This window comes from Semicossyphus pulcher, unplaced genomic scaffold (genome assembly GCF_022749685.1).
Source record: "Semicossyphus pulcher isolate SPU_LCO1_2020_fin unplaced genomic scaffold, fSemPul1.0.p SCAF_23, whole genome shotgun sequence".
NCBI classification, from domain to species: Eukaryota; Metazoa; Chordata; class Actinopteri; order Labriformes; family Labridae; genus Semicossyphus; species Semicossyphus pulcher.
Genome location: NW_027211697.1, coordinates 13285206 through 13313084, shown reverse-complemented (window position 1 = coordinate 13313084; position 27879 = coordinate 13285206). Strand labels below are relative to the sequence as shown.

Genomic DNA, 27879 nt, shown 5'->3' with positions numbered 1-27879 from the left:
TGGGGCTGCAAAACAACAGGCATTGAATATCTGTGAGTTGTGAGGATGTGTTATGACACGGAGGTTATTTAGTGGTCTGCAGGAGAGACGGCTTCACCAAAAGACTGTTTGTCCACAAATAAACACATTGATTTATATTTATTGGCTGCAGTAAAAACACTGCATGTTGATGAAGTAGAAGCATATTTTTTCCTTTGATCTGTAGTTTGTCAAACAACGTGATGATAATTTATTTGCTCTAAATGTGTCGCCTCACATTATCTTCCAGACTTCGGCTGGGCTGCCATGACGAGCGAGGAGTGTCCTGTGCCGCTGGGGAGCCTTTCCTCGGCAGGGCCAGGGCAGAGCGAGGAATACGGCTCGACGCACGCTGATGACATCATCGAGGAAGTGGGTCCAGGTGATGATGTCAGCATCGGCAGTGACATCAGCGCTATTGTGGTGCCCTACCCTGAGCTGGCACCTGTGGTCTTCTTCTGCCTCAAGCAGACCACCTGTCCTCGCAACTGGTGCATCCGCATGGTCTCCAGCCCATATCCTTTAATCCACTGCTGGAACAGGCCCCTTTAACCTTTATCAGTTAGCCTTCATCATTCTCTAACCATGATACCACATACTTCTGCATCATCTCCAAGTGCAGTCAGAAAGACAAAGCTGTCCTCATGCAATGCACTTAAAAAATCATCATTTTTCACACCACTCTGCTGTTTATTGGAACACCTTTCATGCAGCATTTGGTCCCTCGCTTTCTTCCACTCTCTCCTCATCAAACGCTGTAACCATTCCCTCCTATTTAGAGCCTTTTTTCTACTTAGTCAGAAAATCACAACCTCTCTCCTCTGTAATATTTTCTGTCCCTGTTTTTGTTCTCTAACATTTTCATCCATCTCCTCCCATCCACCCTCACTCCTTTTTAAATTGTGGATTTGCCACCACAGCAAAGCAGACACCCCGACATCTTCTCAAAGTAAGTGTGTTTTACGCGCTTTTGCAGCTACAACTGCAGTAATCAGTGCTCCACTGCCTGAACAATGGAAGTGTAGATGTGTGTGTGTGTGTGTGTGTGTGTGTGTGTGTGTGTGTGTGTGTGTGTGGGTGTGTTGTCTGTTTGCTGACTGCACTGACAGTGGCGGTGGGACTAAGGATGATCCTTTCACATAAGGGACACAGAGGACCACTCTGTGCTGGCTGCCGCACTGCTGCAGACTGTGTGAGAGTGTGTGTGTACATCAGCGCAATATGTGGTCTTATTTACTCCCACCAGTGCGGCGCTCTCAGGGCTGTACGTTGGTCAGTCGGTCAGTTCAATCTTCTCTTTCAAATGTTTGTAATGTGAAAGGCCTAGCAGAATCTTTAACGGCAACTAAACTCTGCGCCTTTCTTCTCACTGCTTTTGAGCTCATTCAGAGTTTTTCAACATTTACTTGAAATATTCCAAAAGATATTGTGGAGCTGTTTGTTTTCTACAGTACACAGCCACTTGAAAATGTTGCTGTGCTATGAAAACTGTTTCTGTTAAAACTGAGTGATTCATTGTTGGCCTCAGGTCGTTTATCACAAACCAACTTTGGCTATTTTCTCTGCAAAACCTCGTCGTTGTCCCTGAATTCCAGTACATCTCAGTAACTAGAGAGATACTTTCAAATGTTAGTCTGCTATGCCTGTAACAGAAACATTAAAGTAACTAAAGGGCAATGAGTGGGGTTCTCTTCTTCTCTGTTTGGCATGTCAAACGCACGTTGAACTCTTGTAATAAGTTTATGTATCACATTGCAACAACTCGTCTTTTGCTGCATGAAACGTTCGTGCAAAACTTTGGAGCTTAGAGCAGCAATAACTCTAAATGAGAACATCCATCCATCTGTTCTAAACAGAAAACCATCTTTGCAAACTATTGTTGAAGCGTATTATTGGGGTGGGATTTTGCCAATATAAGGTATACAGTGAGGACTGTGAATTGGCAAAATAGCAGCAACAGAAAAACCGATCAGGACTTAATTCCAGGAACTAAAGACGGATTTCAGGCTGTAATATTTGATGTGATGTTTATCCAAAGTGTTTTGTGCCAGACAGAGTTGGATCGTCTTGGATGCATCTCTCTCTCCTCTAATAACAGCCTGAAACTTCTTTGCTTGGCAGTCATTTTATTTCTGAAATAGTTCAACTAATCAGCAAAGACTTTCCACCCGTCCTTCATCTGCAGTACGTGAGTACATAGTAGTGAGTATGTGAGGACATTAAAAACTACATGCATGTGTTTGGCTAGTCCCATTAAATTACTGTAAGAAAGGTCACTCTTACAGCTTGTCTCTGCACTACACGTGTTACTGGAGGATACCTCTAGAGGGCACACCAGAGAGCTCAGGCCGAATGCAACTACTGGATGTGCGGGATGTAAACAACAGAAATGGCAACACTCGAGGAGGTTATCGTTATGTTCATGTGTTTGGTGGACAGAACACACCGCCTGCACCGCCTCCACTCCGTCTCTCCAACATGTTCCTTATTTCCATTTAGTTTAGCAGGTTTCCACGTCGACTTCTAAAACAGAACTTATCTGTCTGCAGCTGTTTGACAGGCGTGTTTGTCTCTGTGCAGTGGCAATGACACATCGTAGAGATGTTGATGATTGCATACTTGGTCCGTCAGCTTGTCAACTTTCTGCTGCTGTGTTGACCACATCCTCTGTGCCTCCACACTCCTCCTACTGTTCATCTTCAGACTGCATCTCACGTCCGCGTAGTGTTAAGTTTTGAGGACGTGCACAACCGAAGCTCCAAACAGACGCAGGGAATGTGTGGCAGCCATCATGCATATGCGAACATGTAGTAAACAGCAAGTACGGTATATCTCTGACCTTAGGAGTTTGACTTTATTCATCCTGTGCATTTAGAGGCAGACAGTGAGGAACGGCTGCCTTACAGACAAATGAATGGGTGGCCATAAAATCGGGAGACGGGAGAGTGTCGGCAGTCAGACAGACAAGCCGGGACAGGCAGACTTTCTGTTTGCCTTTCAGACTCCATCTTTGATGTTTGCAGGAAAAGAGGTTTCAGAAGGATTTTACACTGCTTGCTAATGGTTGAGCTCTGCTGCTCTCACTTGGCCCCACGCCACAGGGTACAAATACACACTGTGCATACACACACGCTGCACACACACACTCCAAATCTTATTTCACATCGCCTGAGCTTCTTCCGCAGCTCATTGGTTGCTGGACACCCGAGGTGACTGAAACTGTAAGCATGTTAAAACACAGAGGACCGTGTGTGTGTGAGAGAGAGAGAGAACGTGTGAGGACAATACAAAGTGAGCTTAAAAAGATCGAGTATGTTTGGTGGTTTGAGGGAAGCTTTTGTTGCTGCTGTAGTTAAGGCGATTTTTTCCTCTTGGATTCAACTGGAGCCAAAAAAAATACAACAGAAACACAAAAAAGTCTTTGGTCATTACGCTGTATGGTGAAGTGTTACTTTTACCTGCTGTGACTGCGTTAGTTTTGAGTCCTGCTGTGTGTGTGCGCGCGCGCGTGTGTGTGTGTGTGTGTGCCTCTGTGTGTGTGGGATGGCATTATATTCTCAGGCTTTGTGCCTGTACTTGTGTAGGACTAGCAGGATGTTTGTGTGTGGGTCTTTTACTGGAGCAAGAGTTTGCAGTCTGATGTTTGGTGCACTGGAACAACCGTTTGTACCCTTTGAGTGTGTGTATCGATCGCACTAAAGCAGACAGTTCAGTATTTATAGATGTGTTACTGACCAAATATGAGAAGTGCACATTTTTGTTTTGCTCTGAAGACTTTGACTGTATTGCAGCATGTTACAGTAATGATGTGATGAGAGCATGAGCATCATTTCACTGTCAGCAGATAGTGTTTTGCTTGTGCTCATTGCAGGGATCGCCTTGTGTCTATATGTGTGTGTGTGTGTGTGTGTAGGGGGCAATAAGTGGCTGTTTCACCATCTCTTGGCAGATCGATACTTCTGTGCACCACACAGTAGCTGTGAGAGGCCTTCAGTGACACACACACACACACACACACACACACACACACACACACACACACACACACACACACACACACTGATGCTCTCCCACGCTTGCCTGCAGCAGAGCACCTGGAGCACCTCTCCATATTGCACCCCACACACTTCTTCTCCCTCTCCCTATTGTTCCTGCTCTTCAGAGTGCACGCTCTCACTCTATACGTGGCATACAGCAGAGATACACCCTGATCCTCCTCTCTCATTCCTCTCTCACTCATCTGATTAAAACATTTCGCTCATGTTTGACAAAGTTTAGCTAATTGCATCTGTCTCCCGTCTTTGTTCTTTCCTCCGTGTTCCTCCTCTCTCAATTCTCTCTCTCTTTTCATTCACTTCCCGTGTCTCACTGCTCCGTCTCCTCTTCTCCATCCCTTACCCCCCTCCATCCTTCTCCCCCACTCACTTGTTGTAATAGTCAGATATCTGCTCCGTCATGTGTGTCTCACTACATTTTGTAAGTCCTGTGTTTCATGACGTGTTAACTTTACCTCTGCGACAGCACTTTGTCGAGGGCGATATCGTTCCTTTCACAGCACTGCATTTATCTGACAGATGAAGTCAATCATTAATCATCATTAGGTTATTAATACATAATTTATTAGCAGATGAATTATGATGTTTGAAACTTGCAGCCATAAATCAAGCTTTAATATTTGCTCCATATTTGCAACATTGTTACAACACTTACTCATTGATTAGAGAACATTTATAATCAATAATATAACTGATATCAGACTTCTGACATTCTGCACATCAAGTACTTAAATATAGTGATACTAACACTTCTCTACTCATGCTTTAGTGTTTAAAGAAAGGGAAGGAACAGCAGTGTCCTCACTCCCTCTGCAGGAACACATAGAATCAGTAAGTGTTGATGGATGTCTCCTGCTCAGTCAATTAAAAGGAAAGAAAAGACTCACATGACTGCAGCCCTTTTGTTGCATTGTGCCTCAGTTTCATGGCGGAGATTATCTCTTATCACGGCTTTATTCTAGGGATCAAGACGAGAACATGTCAGGTCACTCACACTCCATTATACCGCAGATAGCGCAATTATCTGCATTGAGTGAAAGCCGACCTGTCAACAGTTACTCATGCTGCGAGCTCCGAGACAGACGGACCGTTTTCATCTGCTTATTGTAAGAAAGATGTGCTGGCTTGTTTGAAGGTTCAATATCTTCTGTGGAGTTTTATGTGATGTCCCCTGTTGAATATTTTAGATTTAATAAAGGCTACATCTGAGAGAGCAATAACCTCTCCTTGTGAAATGAGATCCATTGTGTTGCGGTCTGCGGAACATTGTGGATTTTTCAGGGGTTTCTTTTCCGTCCGCAACCTTTTTCGACTCCTAAATTACAGTAGTAATTGCAAAGTGCGCACACTGTACGGGGGCTTTTTGGAGCTTTATTCTCAAAGTGGGAATGCAGGTTAAATACTTTCAGTCTGCAGCGTTTCAGAGAGGAAATATCCTGGCATGTGTGTCTGGGTTGTTTGGATGGACAGAGCACTGGCTGATGAATGGCTCTGGGCTCCATCCTTTGTCTTTCCCGTCCAAACATCACTCCAGCTCATGTAATTACTCATTCCTTTTTTCTTTCTCTCAAATTTTCATCATGTTTTCACCTCTCTTGTCATCCTCTTCTTTTTTTGCCTCCCCTCTCTCCACTGAAGATCTTGATGCTTCCCTCCCTCCCTCCCTCTCTCCACATTATCTCGCCCTTTCCTCTTCCTCCCCTGATTGGCTCCTGTGGTGTTCAAGCAGAGTGACCGGCCTCTGTGGCCCATGATCCTCTCTGGCTCTGACAGCTTGTTATCTCCATGGTGACTGATGGCTGAGGCGTTGCCGTGCCTTGCTCTTAACTACTGCTGAGGATTGAGCTCACACCTGGGACACATCACCGACGCTCCCTCACCTTCTCGCTCTCTTCCCGCTGCTTTTTTATTCTTCCTCGTTCTCTTAACTTTTCTGTCCTTCTCATTTCTTTGGTTCCAGTTGCAGAAGTTGCTGCCGGGCTACACCGTAGATTTATGTCTTTTCTTTTGCAGTGACACTTGCTGTGAGGTGTGCTACTTGATGGATGTCTGTGAGTGTGAGAGTGTGTGTGAGACTGTGAGTGTGTGTGTGCGTGTGTGTGGATGCTGAATGGTTGTTCCACTTGTTTTGACAGATGTTCTATTAAAAAACATCAAAGGTCTTTAAATCACAGCGACGCTCTGTGTCTTTCTTTCATCCTTTGCTTGTTCTCCTGTCTGTTTTCTGTCATTTCGTCTTTTTTCTTTCTGTTCTGAATCACTCCTTTCTTCCGTCTCTCCCCCTCCCCCCTTCAGATGCTGTCTCAAATGTCCATGTATCTCTTCACCTTGTGCAATAATGTGACTGTTCCACTTATTTTAATGAGCCTCTTCCTCAAGCTTGAACTGCTGTCCTCTTACCTCGGGGAAAGCCGCCTCTTTGAGAGGTGCACACATTAATGAGACAAAGGACACATACAAATTATTAGAATACTGATGCTTATGATTCAAAAACTAATGTTAATACTAATATCAATGCTAATTCCCCACTTTCTCGTCACCTCCTCTGTCCGCCCTCCCTCTCTCTCCTCTCCCTCCGGTCCAGTCCAAACTCCATTAGTGCCTGTTCAGTGTGAGAGAGGAAGACGAGCCGTGAGAGGAACAGAGGAGAAGAGATGAAGAGCTTAAAGTGACTCTAATGACTGTAGTAGCGAGCCTCAGTGCATACACACTGTCTGACCTCTTTCACGGGTGTTGGGTCGAACATGTGCTTTTATACTTTGGCAGTTTGAAGACACTAAAAGATAAAGAGGAATACTCGAGCAGGATTATTTCTCTCACTCTGCTCATTTTGTTTATTTCCTCGTCCTCTGAAGGACACCAGAATTTCACCCGTCGAATGCAGTTGTTTTCACTCTCTTTGAAAATGTTTCCAGGGTAAGATGATTGGGCATCTAGAGTGAAATTTTCCCAACAAGCCTTCCTCTGAAGATTTTTTTTGCACAACTGATACGGTGCCACGTGAATTTACCACCATCACTGAGATGCAGTGTGTCTGTGAGCAGTCTCACAGCCATCTGCAGCTCTGCACGCAGCCCATCCTGCACATAGTAAATTAGGAACCACTCTATCTGTGGCTTAGGTACGCTTACTGACTATTCAAATTAGCTTTGGATGCTATTTAGGAAGTGAGTTGATGTTCCCCTGAACCGTTGGCCTCGGTGGTCCTGCGTGTGTCCTATTTCTTATTGTAATTTCTTGCTGCTTGTGTAGCAATAAATCATGTTTATGATTGTTTCTAATATGTGTCTGTGTGTGTCGATGTTAGCGTACAACCATGCCTCCGTGTGTGTGTGTGTGTTCGATCATGATCCACCGCGGTTGGATTATGGATTATATAGACTCTGCTCTTGCACTGCAGCCATAATTGGGTTATGGGTTAGTTCAATGTCACATTCAGACGGCTGGCTGACATTATCCACCTACAGTTGCATCACCGCGTTGTGCTATATGCTGTAATGTGTACTGCAGCAGTACTTTAGAAAGCAGAGCCTATTTGTCAGGACTCAGTAACAGCGGGGCAGATTGCTTTTGGAGAAACCACACAGATAAATGTCAGAGGTGCACAAACAGAAAGCACACACACACACACACACACACACGCACACACACAGGTAAAAGCCTGCACGCACATACAAACATGCTATTTTTCCTCTGTGTGTCTCCCGCCTGCCGTCTTCACATTCTTTGCGCCTTATTTTTTAACTTATAAAAGAATCATGTCTTCCTTTTTATGTCAGGTCAATTTTCATGTATTGCTTTACACAAACTGGGACCCTTGAGAGAATTTAATAAGTCATTTAATGGCTCCATCACCACTAACTGCAGGGTACATTTTATCCAAGTGAGTGCTTTGTAGTTTGCTTTTTCTCATCTATTATCCACAAAGTGCGATATAAATTGTATGAGTCACTCTGCACTGAGTCTGTTCTTGGCTTCCAACCTTCAAGAAACTCCCATGAACACATCTGAAACATTTAAATGGTCTTATTGAAAAGAATATGTGTAGTGCTGCATGATATAGGAAAGTTATAGATATATAGAATAATGAGACAGTCTATCTTAATAAAATAAGTAGGTTAAGTTAACTCAATCCTCAAAGCAATTTGACGTAACCTGCGTTTTATGATTGTTGCTGAAAGCATTAACCACGGGCTCTACCGAGGACACAGTGACGTTTAAGTAAACTCAAGTTTTACAGTGTGCCTTCAAATAACTACTTAAAAGTAAACTTGTCTGAAAAATGAACACTTGGACATAAATCAGCATGATAAGAACTAACTATAATGACAGAAACCATGTTTGAGAAAAATGTATTTGACGTGTATTTCGATTTTATAGTTTGACTCATGTCCCATCTGTTAACATGGAGGAGGCGGGCTTTATGAGCTGTACTGCAGCCAGTCAGCAGGGGGCGATAGAGAGGGTTTGGCCTCTCTGGTCCAGATGAAGTGCATAGCTTTGACTAAATAATCATACAACTGTGACTTTAAGACATGTAACTATCTGACTTGTACTTTTGCTTCTTTTGCTCCTTCAGAACAGAGTGTCCTTGAATCAGAGGCTTTTCAACAAAAGCAACAAAAGCCAACATGTTGTAAGTGTGAATATGAATTCTTTGGTTATTACCAGAGGCGGCTGTAAAGACAGATACAGATAAGCGAAGCAATAATTATTCTACTGCAAGTATTCTTGTCTTGTTACACTCGGAAGCTAAAGTGCCAGCAGACAGAATTACTAATAAATCAAATGTGACAGAGCACAGTCTGTCCTCACTTTGTAGAATACATTTAGTCTTTTCAGAGTAAATTCTGCCGTGTGTGCCTGCAGCTAAACCGCTCTGAAAATAATAAAAGGCAAATTCTGGTTGCATACTCAAACATGTTCACACAAAAAGGAATACTGTATATTTACATTTTAAATTACAAAGATGTGCGGATTAATTCCACAAGAAGATATTCAGGGGCGTATAAAATGAATCAGGATGTTTGAACACATTATAAAAAGTGCGTTGTTAGCTTCTGTAGACGTTCACAATACTTAAACAGCTGTGTTAAACCCTGCAGTGATTCCAGGAAGTGTGCGGTCCGCGTGAGTCACTGAGGGATCTTTATGAATATTCTGCCTTTTGATTGATCATCAGCATGTTTGAGCGTGAACCATTTGCCCACTTGCTGCGCCGGCTTTGAGGTCTCCCCTTCTGTAATGATTACTTATGAGCGCATTAGCAGACCAAGAGGACTCATTACAATATCAAGGAGACCAGTAGATCACATGCCCTTTTAGTGCCTTTGAGTGGAGAGTCTGTCATTGTGTGCCGGATATATGCGGCACGAGCGTCATGTTACCGATTCATGGGTCACAATTACGCCGAGCTCAGAGGAGTCCCACACAAACGGGTCAGTTTCCCTCACAAGAGCTTCAGTCAGTGATGGACAAACACCGCATCAGAGCGCACAAACCCCAGCATGCATTTTGCATAAAGTAGTGCGCGACGCAGAGGATGAATGACATACGACTGCCCACAAGAACACAATGGTAGTGATGTAAGATTGTCAGTGGAGGTGTCGTATTTCCTCTGATGGAGAGAGAGCAGGAGGCTTACGGACGAGCTGGTGTTCACCTGCGAGAGATCAAAGTGAGGTTCAGACAGATGGAGGAATTTCATTTCTTCCAGGCACTCTGATATTTGAATGAGGACTCTTTTTAAGACTGCATGCATGTCTGATATGAGTATGTAAGTAAGGGAAGCCCGTTGTGTTGTCATAGTAAGACATGATAAAGAAGCTTATTGGGAATTTCTCTTAGAATTCAACACCTTCCCTTTCAGGTTGATGCTCTTTCCAGTTCATTTAATTCAGGATTAAAGGAGAAGTTCGGTATTTTTAATAATTAATTTTTTTTTTTACAAATTTGAGTGTCGAAATGAGTCGTAGGAACAAAAACTTTTGGAATCGGTCCAGTGGGTAGCTTCCGCCGTAGCTGCGATACGGCTGCTGGCCATTGTATTCAAATGCCTCATCTTCATTGTCCATCAGGTAAATATTCAGTCATGGCTTTTGAAATATATTCTTTCTGGCAGTCCTCTATGTGAACAAATCCTCTCTCTAACTCCAACTCATGTTGCCACCGTCCTGTTCAGGTAACATCTCACCACCCGCGTGATTTCAGAGCGAGAACTCTCCTTGAGCGAGACTTCAGTTTCTGGTTACACAAAAAGGATCTTACTCTTTAAAAAAAGGGCGATCTTTGTAGGGATCATTTCCGTAATGTTGTCAGACACATGGAGCAACAATCTGAGCCTGTCAGCGGCAGGCTGGATTATTTTGCAGCCATTGCGGCCGTATCGCAGCTACGGCGGAGGACATCTACTGGACCGATTCCAAAAGTTTTTGTTCCTATGAGTCATTTCGACACACACATTTGTAAAAATAGGGCCCAGGATTAAAAATAGCTAACTTCTCCTTTAAGAAAAGCAGGACCAAGAAAAAGACACTGCAGTTCTTAAATGAAGCTCTGCAATATTTATTTAGAGGTGATTTGTTGATGCAGTCTGCGTATTTGCAGCACTTCATATGTAAGCTGACTCAACTGATAAGATGAGCAGTGCAGTGCAAATGTACATTTACTGCAAACACACGTGACACTGAAAACGAAGGAAATGAGTGTGAGATGAGCGGGGAAAGATAAAAGAGAGGGAAAAAGGAGGGGAGGGAAAGATGGAGCTGGTGGATGAGACGGGGTAATTATTGCACAGTTACACAGGGAGGGACACAGAGTTAGCGAGCGGCACAAAAGCAAGACACTGAGTGAAGGACAAGCTTGAAACTTCTCTCTGAAAGACGGATAAAAGAGATGGAGAAAAGACGGAGACGAAGAAGACGGATGATAGCCCTTGGAGAGAGGGAGAAGAGGAAGAAGTGAGAGATTGCTAGTTAGCACTTTTCTTGAAAAGGCAGAGCGTGAGAGGGAGACAGAGTGGAGGAGAGAGAGAGGAAGAAAAGGGGAGATAGTTAGCACAGTGGCAGAGTGAACTTTTGCCCAGTGCCTGTCATTGCAGAGGACAGAGCGTGTGCATGTGTGCGCGCGCGTTTGGACGTCTGTATTATGTGTGTATGTGTGTATCTGCCTCCTCTTGACAGTGAGGAGGAACATGAAGTCTCTAATTGCTCTGGTGACTGCAACTTCAGACCTCTTCCAGTGTGAGAGGGAGAGCGACAGAGAGTGGGAGGGAGGGCAGAGTAACACAGCCGTCAGGACGAAAAAAGACAAAAGGTCTGCGTAACAGGAAGAGGGACTAAATGAAGTTATAAAAAGAGCAGCACACAAACATATATCACACAGCGTTATAGGGTGAGGCTGAGAGAATGTGCCTTACTAACGTCTTACATATGTGTGCATGCAATATTAAGAGAGTAAGAACTGTGTGCAGCAGGGATTTAATGCAGCTAAAAATATGTCTCATTAATTTTGATGGATTTATAGTTTTAAACGCACATCCTGCTATGCATGAATAAAGAACGGCAATGTAAAAGATGTGAATTGTATAATAATGTTCCTCTTTAAAACGACTTGTGCCCTAACATGAAAGCTTAGCACACAGACGATAACAAAGTTCAGAGTGACAATGAAAGGCAGCGACTTTAACTGCACACAAAGATTTTAGTAAAAGAAAAACAAGATGAACTTTATTAACCCCACTTGGAGAAATGTTATTTAAATGTATTACAGATGCAAAAAATGCATTCTGCCAAGCTTAAAAGCTCCAATGTAATTGATATTTTCATGATAACAATTTATTAAATGACTATGTGAAAGGGGTTCTTTGAAGTGACGAACCTCCTCCTGTTAGGAAACTTCGATAGAACAAGATAAAAATAGGCAGTAAGAATAAAAATATAAAAACAATACGTATAACACAAAATATCTACAACAGGTGTGATTGAAACTGTACAGGTGTGCAGGATATTGAACAGTGCAAAAAGTTTACAGTATCAAATTCAAAAGAGTGCAGTGTGCAGACAATATACAAGTCCAGTGTGCATTCATGTAACACAGAGTCTGATCTAGAGTCTTAACATTAGTGAAAAGTTGAGTGACTGACGGGCTGGATGAGAGTCCATGTCAAGTGGGGGGGTCGGGGGCCTTGTTGATGAGGCTGCAGCAGAGGGGAAGAAACTGTTCTTGCGGCGTGAGGTTTGGGTCCTGACGGACCGTGGCCTCGGGGTCCTGGAGGTGTACAGGTCCTGGAGAGATGACAGATTGCAGCCACTCACCCTCTCTGCAGAGCGGACGATACGCTGAGCCTGTGCTTGATGAACGATGAACTCCTTGTTTATTTGTCCAGCCTGCAACTTTTCTCTCTTTGTTCTCTCCCGTCGCTTTCGTCACGTGTTGCAGCAGCAGACAGTTGTTTTCACCTAATACGCTTTAATAACACTGTTTGCTACCTGCTTTAATAACACTGTATGCAACCTGCATAGCAACAAAAACGGCGGACAGACACAGTAAGCAGCTAGCTGCTGAACTTATAGCACAAAGCAGAAATAATTGCCAGGTCTTTTATAGCTTTTAAATAGGGCTGGATGTTTAAATTTTTACCTGTTTTGCCATTGTCTTCTCAAAACAAGAAAAAGTCCACTTAGAACCAGTAGTTTTTTTGCCAAGTACTTCTAACAAACAAACAAACAAAACAAGAGGCATTTGTTTTTGGTGTTTTGGCGTAAAGACCATAAACAGAGAAATAGAATAAAAAATAGGAAGCCAAAGAAAACCAGCAGCTCTTCTACTGTCGAGAAATTAAATTGAATAAAATAAACATTATAAATATGCGAGAATCTGCAATATATCTTTTTGCTACAATATTACTTTGTTGCAATGGTATTGCTGTATTAGAGAAGAATGTTGACTGTGGGAGTGCTGTGCAATAACAACAAAACGATGCCTGCTAACTCAAATACTTGCACATTTATATTTGTGAATGTAAACCTTAAATCCTCCTCTGTGTTACTGGAGTGAACAGAGACGTGTGTTTGGCTCTTCCGGTGGATCTACCTCATCGTACAGGGAATTCAGATTTAAAGGGAAGCGCTTCTTCATGCCTGAGTGATTTGGTGATTTATCTGCACACCTTGACCTGCCGGACAGAAGATGATTCCACAACCTACACTTTCAACATTGACCCACACCATTCTCTGACCTCTGTCCAGTGACCCTTGCTCTCTCCTGGGCGTATTCACGTACTGCTCTGTCAGCTCTGGAAGGAGAGAGAGACAGAAAGAGGGGGAGAAGAGAGAGAAACAAAGAGAGTGTAGCTTTAAATAGAGGGAGTATCAAAAAACCTGAAGAGAGAGAGAGAGAGAGAGAGAGAGGTGAGAAAGAGAGACAACTGACCGCTGGGGACCTGCTGGAATGGCCCTGCTTTGTCACTGTCTTGCTCTCACACACTCACAAACACACACAAACACACTAACACGACTCTCTCTCGCTTTTCTCGCACTCATATATACACATAATCCGAGCTGTCAGATATATGTTACACGTATATGGATCACACTCAGTCTAAATCCTTCTCCGGTGTTTTTCCACTGTGATGTGGTGTGGTGTGTGTGTGTGTGTGTGTGTGTGTGTGTGTGTTGTTGTGTGGGCGGCAGCTGTCAGGGAGGATGCTAAAACCCTTCCTCTGGCCAATGATAAAAGCTCAACCCTAGCGAGAGAGTGTGTGTGTGTGTGTGTGTGTGTGTGTGTGTGTGTGTGTGTGTGTGTGTGAGACCACCCAGATGTTTGGACATTAGTTGACTGCTGGTATCTGCAGCTCAAATGAGCCTTGAGGCTTAGGTCATTAAAGAGCAGCTTTAGACTTACTAATACACACACACTTACACACACACACACACACACACTCCCCAAGTAGCTGAGTTGGTAAGTTTCATCAAAAACTCTGTCATGTATTTGAATCCGCGCCTGAGTCAGTGAAGTAATGCAACAAGCTAAAGTGATATCAGCTCAGAGAGGGACAAACTGTTCACTGGGAGAGAGAGAGAGAGAGAGAGAGAGAGAGGGAGAGAGAGGGAGGAAAGAGTGAAATAAAGTGAGAATGAAAGGCTGCATAGAGGAGGAATTAATGAGGAATGTCCTATAAGTAAACGGTGCCTCAAGCAGAAAGGAAAAGAGTCATTCTCATGTGAAACGGTTGTTACACAAGACGAAGCTTGTGAAGTCGAGTTCATGTGGGAAGCCAACTGGGGATTTTGTCTTTGTCTCTATTCCAGAGACTTCTGCTGCCAGGGCGACTCTTTAGGGAAACAGAGATGTAGAGTAAATCCCCACGCATGTTCTGTTCTCCTGCCGTGTTTGGTTACAAAGTAATCCGTTAGAGTACTCAGATTACTTTATGTTGTAACAAATAACGTAACGTGTCCATCCATCCATCCAGTATCCTCTGCTTATCCCGGGCCGGGCCGCGGTGGCACCAGGCTAAACAAGGTGACCCAGGCGTCCCTCTCCCCAGCAACGTTTTCCAGTTCCTCCTGGGGATTCCGGGCGTTCCCAGGCCAGACGGGATATATAATCCCTCCAGCGAGCTGGGTCTACCCCGGGGTCTCCTCCCAGTTGGACGTGCCTGGAAAACCTCTGGAGAACCACCTGAACTGGCTTCTTTCGAAGGAGTAGCGACTCTACTCCGAGCCCCCTCCAGGTGTCCGAGCTCTCTCTGAGCCCGGACACCCTCTGGAGGAAACTAATTTCAGCCGCTTGTATCCGCGATCTCATTCTTTTGGTCACTACCCAAAGCTCATGACCTCAGGTGAGGGCTGGAATGTAGATCGACTGATAAATCGAAAGCTTTGCCCTCGGGCTCAGCTCCCTTTTCACCACGACGGTCCGGTGCAACGCCCGCATTACTGCTGATGCTGCACCGAGCCGCCTGTCAATCTCGCAATCCATTTTACTGTCACTCGACTTCTTGTCTCATTGCATCTGTCATTCTTGTTATTAGGCTGCAGAAATACAGATTATGGGCCGTAAACTAGCTCTGCTATGACGGTACAGTCAAGACATTCAAAGGTAGACGTACAGTAGGATACAGGCCGTCTTGACAATATAACCCACATGCATCCTCGATGAGTGAGAAGATAGTTTTTTATTACTGTCATAAATACATCAAAACAGTTTGAAGTTAGTGACTTCTTTATTTAGAATAAATGTGGCGTCTCTCTCTAAGGCCCCTCAGGGATTCACCTCAGATGAGTTTTAGATGTGTGGTTATACCAACTCTGCAGGGTTAGCTGGTGCGGTAATGGTGGGGGGAGATTGTGATGACGCCCCTGCCCACGTGTGTAACGAGTCGCGTAGGGGTTTAATTTGTGTTAACGCAAAAGAAATCTGACGCGTTACTTCTCTCAGGAGGTAACGCAGTAACGCAACGAGTTACCCAGCACTGATCTCCTGGTGGGTGAATATCCTCCTTGTCTGGTGACTCCATGTGTGGGAGCAGGCACATGGCATTTTACAACAGAAGAGTTGGCAATGACAGAGACGCTGACATAAATGAGGAGGAGCTGCAAACGTCCCTCCAGGAAGAAGAAAGGAAAATAAACACAGGCTTTTTGACAGACAGAATTTGTTGGTGCATGCAGCTAAAACTAAATGAAAAGTGCCACTCAGCACCCTCCATCCTTTATTTTCTTTATGTCAGCCATGTTACACCAGGCGTGCTGATCCCGCTGTGGCCTTTAGGCTGACCCTATATTATGTAGGAAAAGACCCATAATTTGGTTCAGTGGGCTGACCTCTGCCCTGACATTTGCTGGACAAAATGGCTGACACATTACCTCTTGTTATTGCAAACGACTCTACTAAAGACTACTGATAACCTCAATTACGGGTGCTATTAGGGTGAGTTGTGTGCAGCTGAAATTTGTGCTGTAAATTCGAGGAACTTAAATGACTCTGTGGCTACATCTCTGGCACACATTTTCTTTGTCCTTCAGTAAGTCTACATACATTATGATCCACCGCTGCAGCCACAGATATAAGATGATTTATCAAAACTCACCAAACAACCTGCTGTCTTCAAGTAATAACCGCTGTGCTATTTCTCTCACAAATGAGACTTGACAGCACAATTCTGTACAATTTAGTCTCTTGGCAGTGCAGGGAGAGAGAGAGGGAGAGAGAGGAAGAGAGAGCGTGAAAGACAGGGTGAGTGCGTGTCCTTTTGGCCCATCCTTTTGGCCACTTTCCCAGTCAGACGTGTGAGAGGGAGTGCACAGGCAGCCCGGGCCCTCCGAGAGCCCAGCACTGTTTAAATGATGTTATCACAATACATTTGATTCCACTCCATCTGTTTCACTTACACATCCACTCTCTGCCGCTCCTCATCCCTCATCCTCTTTCATCATTGTTTTTGCCTCTGCATGTCACAATTAACATTGAAGTGACAGCTTAATGTTATGCTGCCACGTGTGTGCAGGAACATGTGGCATACTGTCTTTCTCGCATTAACAACAGACACACGCACACACACACCTCAGTCCTACCTAACACCCTTCTGGCCATGTCCACACATCATTTAGCGCTTCAATAACTTATTGATCAGAACATGCCTACAGTTCTTCGGGACCTTGTGCAGTCCTAAGGCCAGTAATGTGTGAGTGCTAATTCACTGATTCTGCTGTTTTTTGTGAATCTGTGCAAACTGCATTGAGTTTCCTATTCAATACCTTCACACTTGCTGTAGTTGGGTCTTATATATTCTTGCTGTGTCACAGTGTATGCCAGCTTTTTCTGTGTATAGCCCACAGACTTTATATAACAAGCGGTATAACCTAGGAAATGGGGTAAAAGACCATGCCATTTGTAGAGATCGATTGAAGTAAAACAAATAAATGAACCTTTGAAATGGTTTGAATTCTTTGTCGAACATTTTTTATATAACATGATAACCTATAGTGGACCAACTGCAGGGGCAGAAGGTGTGGCTGCCAGTGGGGGCCCCTTAATAAGCTACGTTTCAGCACTGTGGACAGCGCCGCACCGATGGTGCAGATTATGGGTTAGTGCATTGTTTCTAGACATTTTTTAGACATTCATCTTCAGCTGATTAAACGTTTAATAATAAATTAGTCTCCTCTCCGTCAAACATCACTCACACTAGTCTTCAGGAGTTCAGGTGATCCCTCCATCTCTTCACAGAAACACCCATTTCCAGCTGGTAATAACATGAGGTCTGTAATTACTAACTGGATTTGTTTCCTGAGTTTTGACACCTGATAAAAGGCCGTTTTCACAGAATATTATTAGTTTTCTAGTTGTCTGGATTAAGTCTGCATGCGATCTCAGTCTTTCATAAGCAGAAGAAGCGATTCTGTGCGGACGAGAAGGGTTTGTCTGGAGCAGTTTCATGGGCGAACAGAGATAGCAGGAAAGGTGGCGTTAGGTAATCTTTCAGCATCTTGAGCCAATATTCCTCCTAAAAATATAGTCACTGTACAGATTGTATTACTGCCTGGCTTGTATCCAATCGCAATGTGAGCCAGAGGACCTCTGGATGTAGTCTGGCTGATCTGATAGCATTTTGATTAATTGTAATGCATTTTTGTTTGCTTTCACAGTTTTCATTAACACGCCTTCTTCCCCGTTCACATAATATATCCAGATACAGAGTTAATCTTGTCAATGAGGTAAAAGAATCAACAGCTTGGCGTAATTCATTTAAGCCCAACAACATCTCTAAATCAGTAAATTAATTTAAAATAAACACAAAGGATTCAGTGAGATATTTCTTAAGTCTGACATTAATGAGAGGACAGAGTAGCTGCTGACGTGTAAATGTGCTGAATTTGCTGCCGTGCCACGTGTGATTAGCAGCGGCCCCGTCTCTCTCTCCTCATCGCTTGCCCAGTTTCGTCACTCTTCTCTTTTGTCCTGTCTTCCTCCGTGTCTTTGAGCTACAGTTACCTCACACAACTTTAAGGCAAAGTCAGATGAAAGAGGGCGTAGAACAGAAAGTGAGTGTCAGCGAGAAAGACATCACTCACTGAAGTGTTGGCAGGTCAGTATCAGGGATGTTATTGGTGTTTAATGGGTTTAATTGCCATTAGTGCCAATCATATTATAAAAGGCAGTTTGAGGACTTATCTGGTAATGTTCTTAACATGACCAAAGTTGTGTTCACATTACAAAGTGAGGCTTTGCATGGCCCTCAATATAAACAAACGGCAGCATGTGTTCAATATGACTGCTGGCCTGTTACAAGTTGTAATAAAGCATCCCGATGCGATCATAGCCGATCATTGAAAATGATTGCACAATGCTGACCTCAGGATAGGATACCCCCGATGGAGTCTAGACACTGGAGGTGGTGATGATGGTGAAGACAGGATGAGCTGAGGAGCTGGATGTGAACACTGATAAGATGGACTGGAGGTGAACGGGGTGGAGGAGGGTCGCAATGATCGAGCTGAAACAACAAACTGTCTGCGGAAGAGAGGAGAGCAGCTTTAAAGTTTGACAGCAGAGGGATGATTGGTCGACAGACGTCGAGGCTAACTCTAGTTGGTTTAATACTTGAATAGTATACGCCCATAATCAGCTGATCACCAGGCAGGAAGGAGAGGGAGAGAGAGAACCAGACATGATGAACGATGGCTAATGGATGAATGAATGAGTTCCTTCTTGAACTTACGCTGAGCTACGTGTCTTTTAATAAACTTTAGCTGCTGATTTGGCTCCTGCTGGCTCTCAAATCAAGTCCACAAGTCCATCATGCCTCTCTCTCTCTCTCTCTCGCTCTCTCTCTTCAAATGTTCGTGCATTACCGACGTGCTCCCGCGATAAACAAGGTCCGCTTTACAAACCCTGCAGGCGATCCTTTTCTTTGCAGCGTTGAGGGTAAAACTCTCCCAGACTTTAGAAGTTTTAGGACGCGATGGGGTTGCATCGGCCGCCGCAATGTTGCTATGTTTTGCTTGCCTGTCGTTGTTTTGCAACAGTTGCAACAACTCTCAGCAGAGATAGTAAGGATGCGAGATGGCTCATCCCTCAGCAACTCAGCTCCGGAAAAAACATGCGTGACAACATAACCGACTAATTATCGACAATTAATTTGGTTGGCAACTAACTTTGTCATTGATTTTTGCAGACATGGTCAGCTAATCAATGCACCTCTAATTGTAACAGAATTTTAATTTAGAACGGTCACATGATTTGCACATCCTTTGCCAATTTTTACTAACTGATTTAGGCTCATTAGTGACACAAAGAGAAGTCCGGATGATTGCATAGTGTGTGTAATGCTTCTAAAGTAAAGGAAATGACAACAGACTGGGGTAAAGTCGGGGAATTTGCTGCAAAATTTCAAGCTATTTGTGCCTGAAAACAAATAGAAAAAAGATAGAATAGATTCTTTGTAACTCCCTCCTCCGTGCTCCTGTGTGTTCCTGTGTGTTCATGTGTGAACGGGTGTGTGCTCTTGCCTTTAAGTCCATGCATGTCTGCTCCCTCTGTGCCTGTATGTGTTTGTGTGCGCGTGCATATTGCGCTTGCCTGTACCTGAGCTCACCGTCCTGCAGAGTTGTGATCCCACAGGGTGCAGTCACTGCCAGAGCCGATTAATATCAATGGAACCGGTTGAACTGCGATGACTGACCTTGGTTATGCTTTAGCTAACCAGTGAGCTCATGTAATGCCATGCTATCTTTTCTGTGGCCTGTAGGCATTGCAATTTTCATGTCATTAATCACTTTACATTATGTGCATGTATATTCAATATTTAACTGACATTAATCCCTTAAAGTACTGGAGAGCAGGACCGTGATTCCAGCTTTGCCACCGCACCGGATCATTTGCCTAATGAGACGGTTAAAAATGATGCTCATGAAACACTGCTTTTCCAAATTTGGTTGAGAATTTTGTAGATACTAACACACACACACACACACACACACACACACACACGCACACACACACACACCAGCTTGTCTTTCTACTGTCCCCTCAGAAACTCTTACATCGCCTCAAGGGAGGGTTTAGCCCCGGCACAGCTGAAGAGGGATGAAACTGCCTGAGAGAGGAAGAGAAAAAAAGATACACAAAGCTGCTCCATGACTGAAATTGCTGCTATTTAGACAAATTGAATGATCAGAGAATTTCCTTTTGTGCATTCATCTCCAATTTAGTGTCACTGGGATTCGAGTTTCAATGGGCTTTTTTACAAATGCTGCTATTTTTGAAGTTTTAAAATGAGCTGAAAGAGGAACCCTGTTATTTTCACTGAGGGCGGCACACGTTTATGCAAAAGAAATCTGCCAAGTTCATTGTTTTTTTCCCGTTGGTCTCAAGTCAGACAGGTCAATAATGACATCAGTGGATTGATAATTAGAGGAGTGTAATTTTTTCATTGTTTTTCCATGTGCTCCAATCATGTATTTTACAACGTTATAGTCAGAGGTGCTTTTATGAGACATTTTTATATATTTCTATGCTTTATAAATTGACAGCTGCGTGCTCACAGTTGGGGGCTCCTCGGCACAGGCAGACTCTTGTACCGATAAGCACTGAACAGCACCAGTGGAGCCGTTGAGGTTTACCAGCTTGTACAAGGGCACCTTGATGGCTCAGAGACAGGGGAGCATCCTGCTTCCACCTTCCCGGCTCAAGTTCCCTACCTGCTCCAAGGACTCGCTCTCTAGCTGCTGATGTAAAACCAACTCCACTGTAATTTTCTCACTGCATAATGTTTAGTCTTCATGTTTGATAGGTAAACCCATTGGCGAGTGTCCTGCCCCTCTTTTTATCATTCTGTTTTCGATGGCGTTCTGGCAGGGAGGCTTGGCAGCTGTGCTCTCATTCTGCCCTTCAGGAGTGGGCTGATTATGAGGCACATTAAAATGAGGAAATGGCCATTTGACTTTTATCATCATTGTAATGAAAATGAGAATAAGGGTCGAAGCAGCGGAGAAGCTTGGAAGTGTAACAAATGCTAGTTATGAGAGTTGGGAGCGATGCACTGCACGGTAGCCAACGCCGTTGCTAAGCTGCAAAAATGAATAATGCAAAGCTAAAACTGTTTGACTTGTTTTGGTGCTTTTCAGGAAGATGTTGTCGTGTGGCCCCAAAGAGGAAACGAACATCTGTACTTCATAAATACAGTTTGTCACGTCAAGTGTTTTTTGCCAGCTCATGCTAGCAGCCTCTGGTTGATGCTAGCAGCCTCTGGTTGATGCTAGCAGCTCGGCTAGTCATTCTGCTTCATCTGCTACTTCAATGCCCTGTCCGACCTAACCAAGCATGAGGAAGAAGTGCAGAGGGGATATGGGGACAAGTTACCAGCTTCCTGTTGCTGCTGTGTGTGTGCGTGCGTGTGTGTGTGTGTGCATGTGTGTGTGCTGCAAAAGTAAAGGAGACAATGCACTTGGAGAGTGGTGTGTGTTTGAAGTGTAATTGTGTGCAATGTGGTGAGAACTTTAACGGAGGTATGTATGGGAAAGAGAGTGTGTGTGTGTGTGTGAGCTTGTCTGTGTGTGTGAAAGCTAGAGTGTGTCTGTGTGTGTGTGTGTGTCAGGTAGTAATTAATAAAGACAGGAACATTGGCTCTCCTGCTGTGCTCACAGGCCTACAAGAGACTTGCCAGCAGTGCAAACACTCACTCGCGCACACACACACACACACACACACACTGCAGATAAAGACAAACTCATTCCAACTAAATGCACTTCGCTGAAACTTTCTCATCCAGTTAAAAAGTAAAGTTACATTTAGTGAACCGAGCTTGCTGTTAATTTAAACGTCCTAATTTTAAACAAGCTCCACCTGCAGGTAGCGATACAGCGGAGGGTGCTCTATGCATTATTGAGTCCCTTCTTAGTTCATTTCGGTCTTGGAGCACATGTGGATTAATATTGTAGTAGTCTGATAAGGGCACAAAATGAAGGACTGCAGCAGACAGTGAGAGAATATGTTGTGTAGACTCAGAACCTCGTTCACCCCGAGTCCTAACTGTGAGCCTGCATACAACGTGGCGTGACGTGGGACGCTGCAGGGTTCAGCACAGCCTGCGAACTCACCACTCAACCTGCACTGTTTGTTTTACGCTCGCTGCTGCAGACGCAATCAGGATCTCCTGAAGTGATTTTAAAAAATGATGTTTATGGTGTCACGAGTGATAAGAGCTGCTAACACATTAACATTTATTTTCATGAAAATCTTCGAGATTATCACTTTAAAGGCTTTCAATAAAATGAAACAGAGTAAATATATCACCGTGTTATAATCTATACTCACTCAGTGTATATTATCACTGAAATCTGTGAAATTAAACACACATGCACACATCAGTTTTGTACAGGGAAATGATTCATGGCTCTGTCTTCCATCGATAAGGAACTAATGTTAAAGGAGAGAGAAATAAGAAATGAAGGGAAGGTGGGGAGGAAAGCAAGGTCAAAGAAAATAAGGACAGGGTGTGTGTGTGTGTGTGTGTGTGTGTGCATGTAATTTCTTTCTGCTGTCACTTTAGTTTTGAATGTTTAATTTGAATTTTAAACATTTTTATGGACTAAAGTCACTTTTAACTATAAAACTAAAAAAGCACATTGCTTTCAAACTGAAACTGACGTAGGACAGAATTTCATCTCGCCCCTAAAAGCTGGTATTTCTTATCGGAGCATGTGGAACAACATGGTTACGTTTCACTTGTGCAGCTTGATAGTAAGAGTGTAATATTTTCTCTGGATTCAGGAGTTTAAGTCCTCACACGACTCTTAAAGAAGTGGTTCAGTCTGTCAGTCGTGTCACTCGTCAGTCACTCTGCATCCTTTTAGCTAGCGTGTGGCTGATACTTGGGGAGGTTGAACTGACTGCTTTGGAGTTTTGGGGCTGTTAGAGAGACTGTTGTGAGAGAGCAGGAGCAGAGTGGGAGCTGTCACAGCAGCTCTACTGAGCCTGGGGTAAAATTCAGGCCACAATAGCACTTCTTTCCTCTGGCATCGGCTAAGAGTCACAATAAAGCATTTGTGGGATACAGTAAATGCCACATAGCTGTTCTCAGACTCTGCAGCACAGTGCAGCATTTACAAGTCAGCCTCATAGAGGAAACATCAGTGTAAGATTCAAGTGAAAAACGGGTCATTGAATGAGCTGCAGGTGCAGGCAGTATGCATTTTAATCTTCCATTATCACACATCCATTGTTTGTGACATGATTTGTTTCTGAGATGCAGACTGGGGGCGTGTTTGTTGTTGTATGCACCAAGTGTTGGTTAAACTCAGCATGTTCATACAAACCTGTCTTCTTTGTGAAATGTATCTGCTCCTGATAAGTTTGCCTGTCTGTACCAATGACTGTATATATAGATGGACGACGCGTCTCCATCTGCTCTCATTGTACAAAATTGAAGCCAAAATAGCCCCCGCGTCGGGCGCTGCCATCTTGTGTTGGTGATGTCACTTGAAGCCAGAGCTGCGCAGTAAAGATCGGTGGGTGGAGCCACCGTAGCCACTTCCACAAACCAAAACACACACTAGAATTACAGAAAAAAGGATCTCGCATGCCGGCGTGTTTAACAGCAGAACAGCTCCCTGTGTTGGCTCTGAGGTTAACGTTCACAGATATGGAAACTTCACTGACTGTAGTGTTAGTGTTAGTTACTTCTCCTCTCGCCGTTCTTCCTCTACTCTGCTACTCAGGAACAGAACACGACAGGATGCACAAGCCATATTTGTCAACAGAGCTGTCAATCATCCCTTTGACAGCATTAAATAACTAAAAGTAAACTTGTCAGAAAAATGAACACTTGGACAAAAATCAGCATGATAATAACTAGCTATAATGACAGAAACCATGTTTGAGAAAAATTTATTTGACGTGTATTTTGATTTTATAGTTTGACTCATGTCCCATCTGTTAACATGGAGGAGGCAGGCTTTATGACCTATACTGCAGCCAGTCAGCAGGGGGCGATAGAGAGGGTTTGGCTGCACTTTTAGGGAGCTGTCATGTCGGCCATCTTTTTCTACAGTCTGTGGTTTGTACTATGTTGTGGAAAGAAACCTTATTGCCGCCTGGATCATGTTCATGCGCTACATTTTTGTACTGCCAGGGTCTTGGTGAGGTGAGCAGATGGTGCTGTCTTATTGATCCCAGGATACATTTGAATTTTAAACTCATGCAGGAAATATCAGCTTGGCTTCGTTCTAGAAATCTGCAACCAGCAAAAGTTCAGTACTTTTTACTTGTTCACTTTTTAATGACGGCTTGACTGTAATAAAAATAACAGATAATCAAATTGGTACTTAGAACTGTGACATCATGAAAATAAGTATACAAATGAAGTCAGAGTCTATTTAAAGTTGTTTAAAGGACACATTAAACACACAGTTCTGCTCATTTCTTTGATGGAAGAGATCAAGGCATTCATAGATGTTGTTCTGGTGTGCTTCCAGTGTTAGCATACAGTACAAGATAAAGAACAGTGAGAAGGAAAGGCGAAGAAACTTTCACCTTTCCGTTTAAAAAATTAGCATCACAAAAAAACGACTCGCAACCTTTTAAAAATTCTTCCTCTCGCTCCCACTCTAAGTCACTTCATTCATCTACCTCGCTCCTCTCGGCTTGTTTGTTCTCCTTTCATGAAACACCTGTGAAGCTCGGGGATCCACTCGCCATGCCTGCAATTAGCGGCGTATATTCAGGAGACCATTAGCAGTGACAAGGAGATCGATTGCCAGAAAGAAAAGACACTCAGAAAGTGAAGAGAGAATCTAAAAGTTTAGGCCGTATACGTCTGAAGAGCAGGCAATCAAGCTTGTGTACGAATGAGAGATTTCTCATACTGTATGTCATGCTCTGTATACACTTCAGATTAATGCTGCGTACTGCTTTGAAATTATCCTCAGCTGTATCCTCAGATGTCACAATTAACAGTAAATGGATGAAAACTGTAAAGTAAACCTCGCTCACAGAGGAGTTCTCCTTCAGTCGCTGCCACAGCCCATCTCTTCAGTGTTGTTTCCCTCTCTGACGGAGCCCTCAGTCGTTTTTCTCTCTCCGTTTGTAGCGAGGGATCATGTCAGCCCATTAGACCTCTGCTGAAATATGGATGAGGGGAAGAGAGCGATGAGGGCTCACAGTTCTCTTCTCCGCCAGATCCTCTTCATCCCCATCTCCTCCTCCCGATCCCTGTCAGAAACGATAGAAGAGCGTGAGGATAACAGAGTGATGGAGATATTGTTTGTGCGTTACTCAGAGTAAAACCTGAAATTCAATATAGTCCACACATCACACGCTCCCTCCCAAGAAATAATCTCATTAATTTGACAGTGTGCTGACAGTCAATGTGCATGTCTGCACCTTAATTATCTCCCATCAGATTCCGAACAACAGAACATTGCCTTTTAATCCATCTGATGTTTAGGCATCAGTATAAACAGGAGAGCCAGCACACAGTATTATTCTGGTTCGGGGTTATTCACTCACAGTATTGTAGTTCTCAGCCAAGTCCATCTGCAGGCGTTTACTGAAAGAACAAAGACGATTAAATTCATCACAGCTTTCAAAACAGAGAACACAGATAATGAGACCATATGGACAGATTTCTGCACTGATTGTGAAGCATCATGTGGCCCCTGAAGAGCTCTGTGAGCCACACGCTCCAAAGCTGCTTTCCCACTGGTCAAAAAAACCGCTAACACCCGTTTTTGCCAATGATGGGAACACAAAGCCCAGGTCAACACGTCAATCTCCGCCCCCTTTCCGGTGCGATGCTATGACACGCATCGAAGTTCCGCACGCTGTCGCGTAAATACAGAAGAACAACATACAACGCCAAATTTGTTCTTTGTTTCATGCAAGATGCAGCAACACTGGAAAGACAGCGAAGTGAGAAAGCTTCTTCTGCTCCAAGGGGAAGAAATAAGGCGACCCGTCTCTGGCGCATTTTGTGATGCAGCAGAAAACAGACCAAAAGGAGGTTACATCACTGGCAACACGAAAAGAGACAAACTGCATTTATCAGGGGGTCTTCCCGGGTCTGAAAAATCCACGTCAACTTGCTAATTCTGGTGGGAGAGGGGTACAAGATGGACTTTCTGCAAGACAAGTTCACACAGTTTATGTGTGAAGTTTGTTGCCTCCACGATGGCCATAAAACCCTGATAATGGCGAGAACAAAATAGTTTAAAGTTTAAATTCCTGATGGTTTTGGAAACCAAATTAAATGACTGACGATCTCTGGTCCGACACATACACACAGCCACTCCTCGTGCCGTCTCCATCCGCTCCCACTTGTGTTAAGGGTCGTCGGGAAGGCTGCGTCTGTTACCGGGAAAAAACAAACAAACTATAGGCTGAATTAATTTAATTTATCAGTTGCTTTTAGAGAGGGATGTTTTCCTGCTAATCACAGTAATGGTTTGGACAAAAAAATCAGTGGTGGTCTCCACCGGTCTCGATCTATAGTTCGGGGGCCGCTTTGTCAGAGACTGAGACACGACCGAGACCGATCTCAAGTACCACAAGTAACACTAGATTCAGGTTTGATTTGTCAGCTGCTCCCGTTTCATAGGCGTCCTCCTGTCTTAGAGTGTTTCCTTCAGACCAACAGGCATCAAACACACAGATGAACACGCATGCAGGGTTCGAACACGACAGTCTTTCCATTTCATACCAACATCGTTAGATGCTAATGAACCCATTGTAAAGGCTCTTCCTGTTTGTCTTTGCTCTGAGTGCTCAAAGTGCAAACAGGTGCGTTGGTCTCTGGATACCAGAGAGGAGCAGAAAATGTCGCTTCACTTGATGTCGTATTAAGGAATCTGGAGGAAAGATGGCAGAGCAAAACCCCGAATGTGACCAGGGCAGTTGATTTTAGGTGGCACACTTGATTGTTATTTATTGATGAGGATAGAAAAATGTCTAAATGCATTCACTGTTTGTCTGCAATGGCTTACAGGCAGATGCTGGAGGGCGGTTGAGGGCTGGTTTGGATGGTCGCTTGTCATATCAGAGTCTGAATAGTCCCTGCAGATGTCAGCAACATAGTCCTGTCATTCCTTTTTTCCCCCTCTTTCTGCTGCCTCCTGTTTTCCCTCCTCTGACCCTGTGTCGAATTCAAACTAACGGCTTGTAAGTAAAACTGCATGCACCACTATCCAGCGTCTAGTCTTTATCTATCCCCCCTTCTCCTCCTGCCTTTCTTTTTTCCCTATGCATGCCTCTTTCAAATCCTTTCTCGCCTCTTTCACAAACATCTCTTTCACCCCTGACTGGCCTCTATACTCTCAGTTTATATTGGTCTCCCTCTGTCTGTCTCCCCCTCACACACACTCACACAAGCACTGAAAGTATTGGCTTATATTTCCCATGGTGTCTGCAATACATTCAGCTTCACTAGCGGCAGCAATGTACTGGAGCAAGGCACCTGCTGTGTGGAGCTGATATGAGGAGAAAGACAGATACACAGTCGTACGAATGCAGACACACACACAAACAGGCCATGGGCATTCATAAACTCACATATGGTGGAAAATGCACCGTTCCTCTGTCTGTATACGCGGACACTTAACTTGTACACAATTACATGTGTTACATTTGCTCAGAGGCCTAAAGTGTGCGTACAAACGGCACACTAAAGACACACACGTACATGAATATTGACACACACAGTTTGTGTTGTCTCTGTGGCTGAAGGCAACCCGTCTGCTCCCGTTGCCTTGGTTACAGGCCATAGGCTGGTCTTGAGAGGTGCTCCAGGTCTCTGCTTCCTATATCC

At 43.9% G+C, this 27879-nt stretch overlaps 1 protein-coding gene across 1 annotated transcript in view; it reads left to right on the top strand.

The window, feature by feature from the left end:
• The first annotated feature begins 285 nt into the window (after positions 1-285).
• The window catches only part of LOC138602487 (voltage-dependent T-type calcium channel subunit alpha-1I-like), a 114151-nt gene continuing 86557 nt past the window's right edge, over positions 286-27879 (top strand). The window contains exon 1 of the mRNA XM_069673949.1: positions 286-533. Coding sequence (XP_069530050.1) covers positions 286-533 — 248 coding nt within the window. The remainder of the gene's footprint in view (positions 534-27879) is intronic.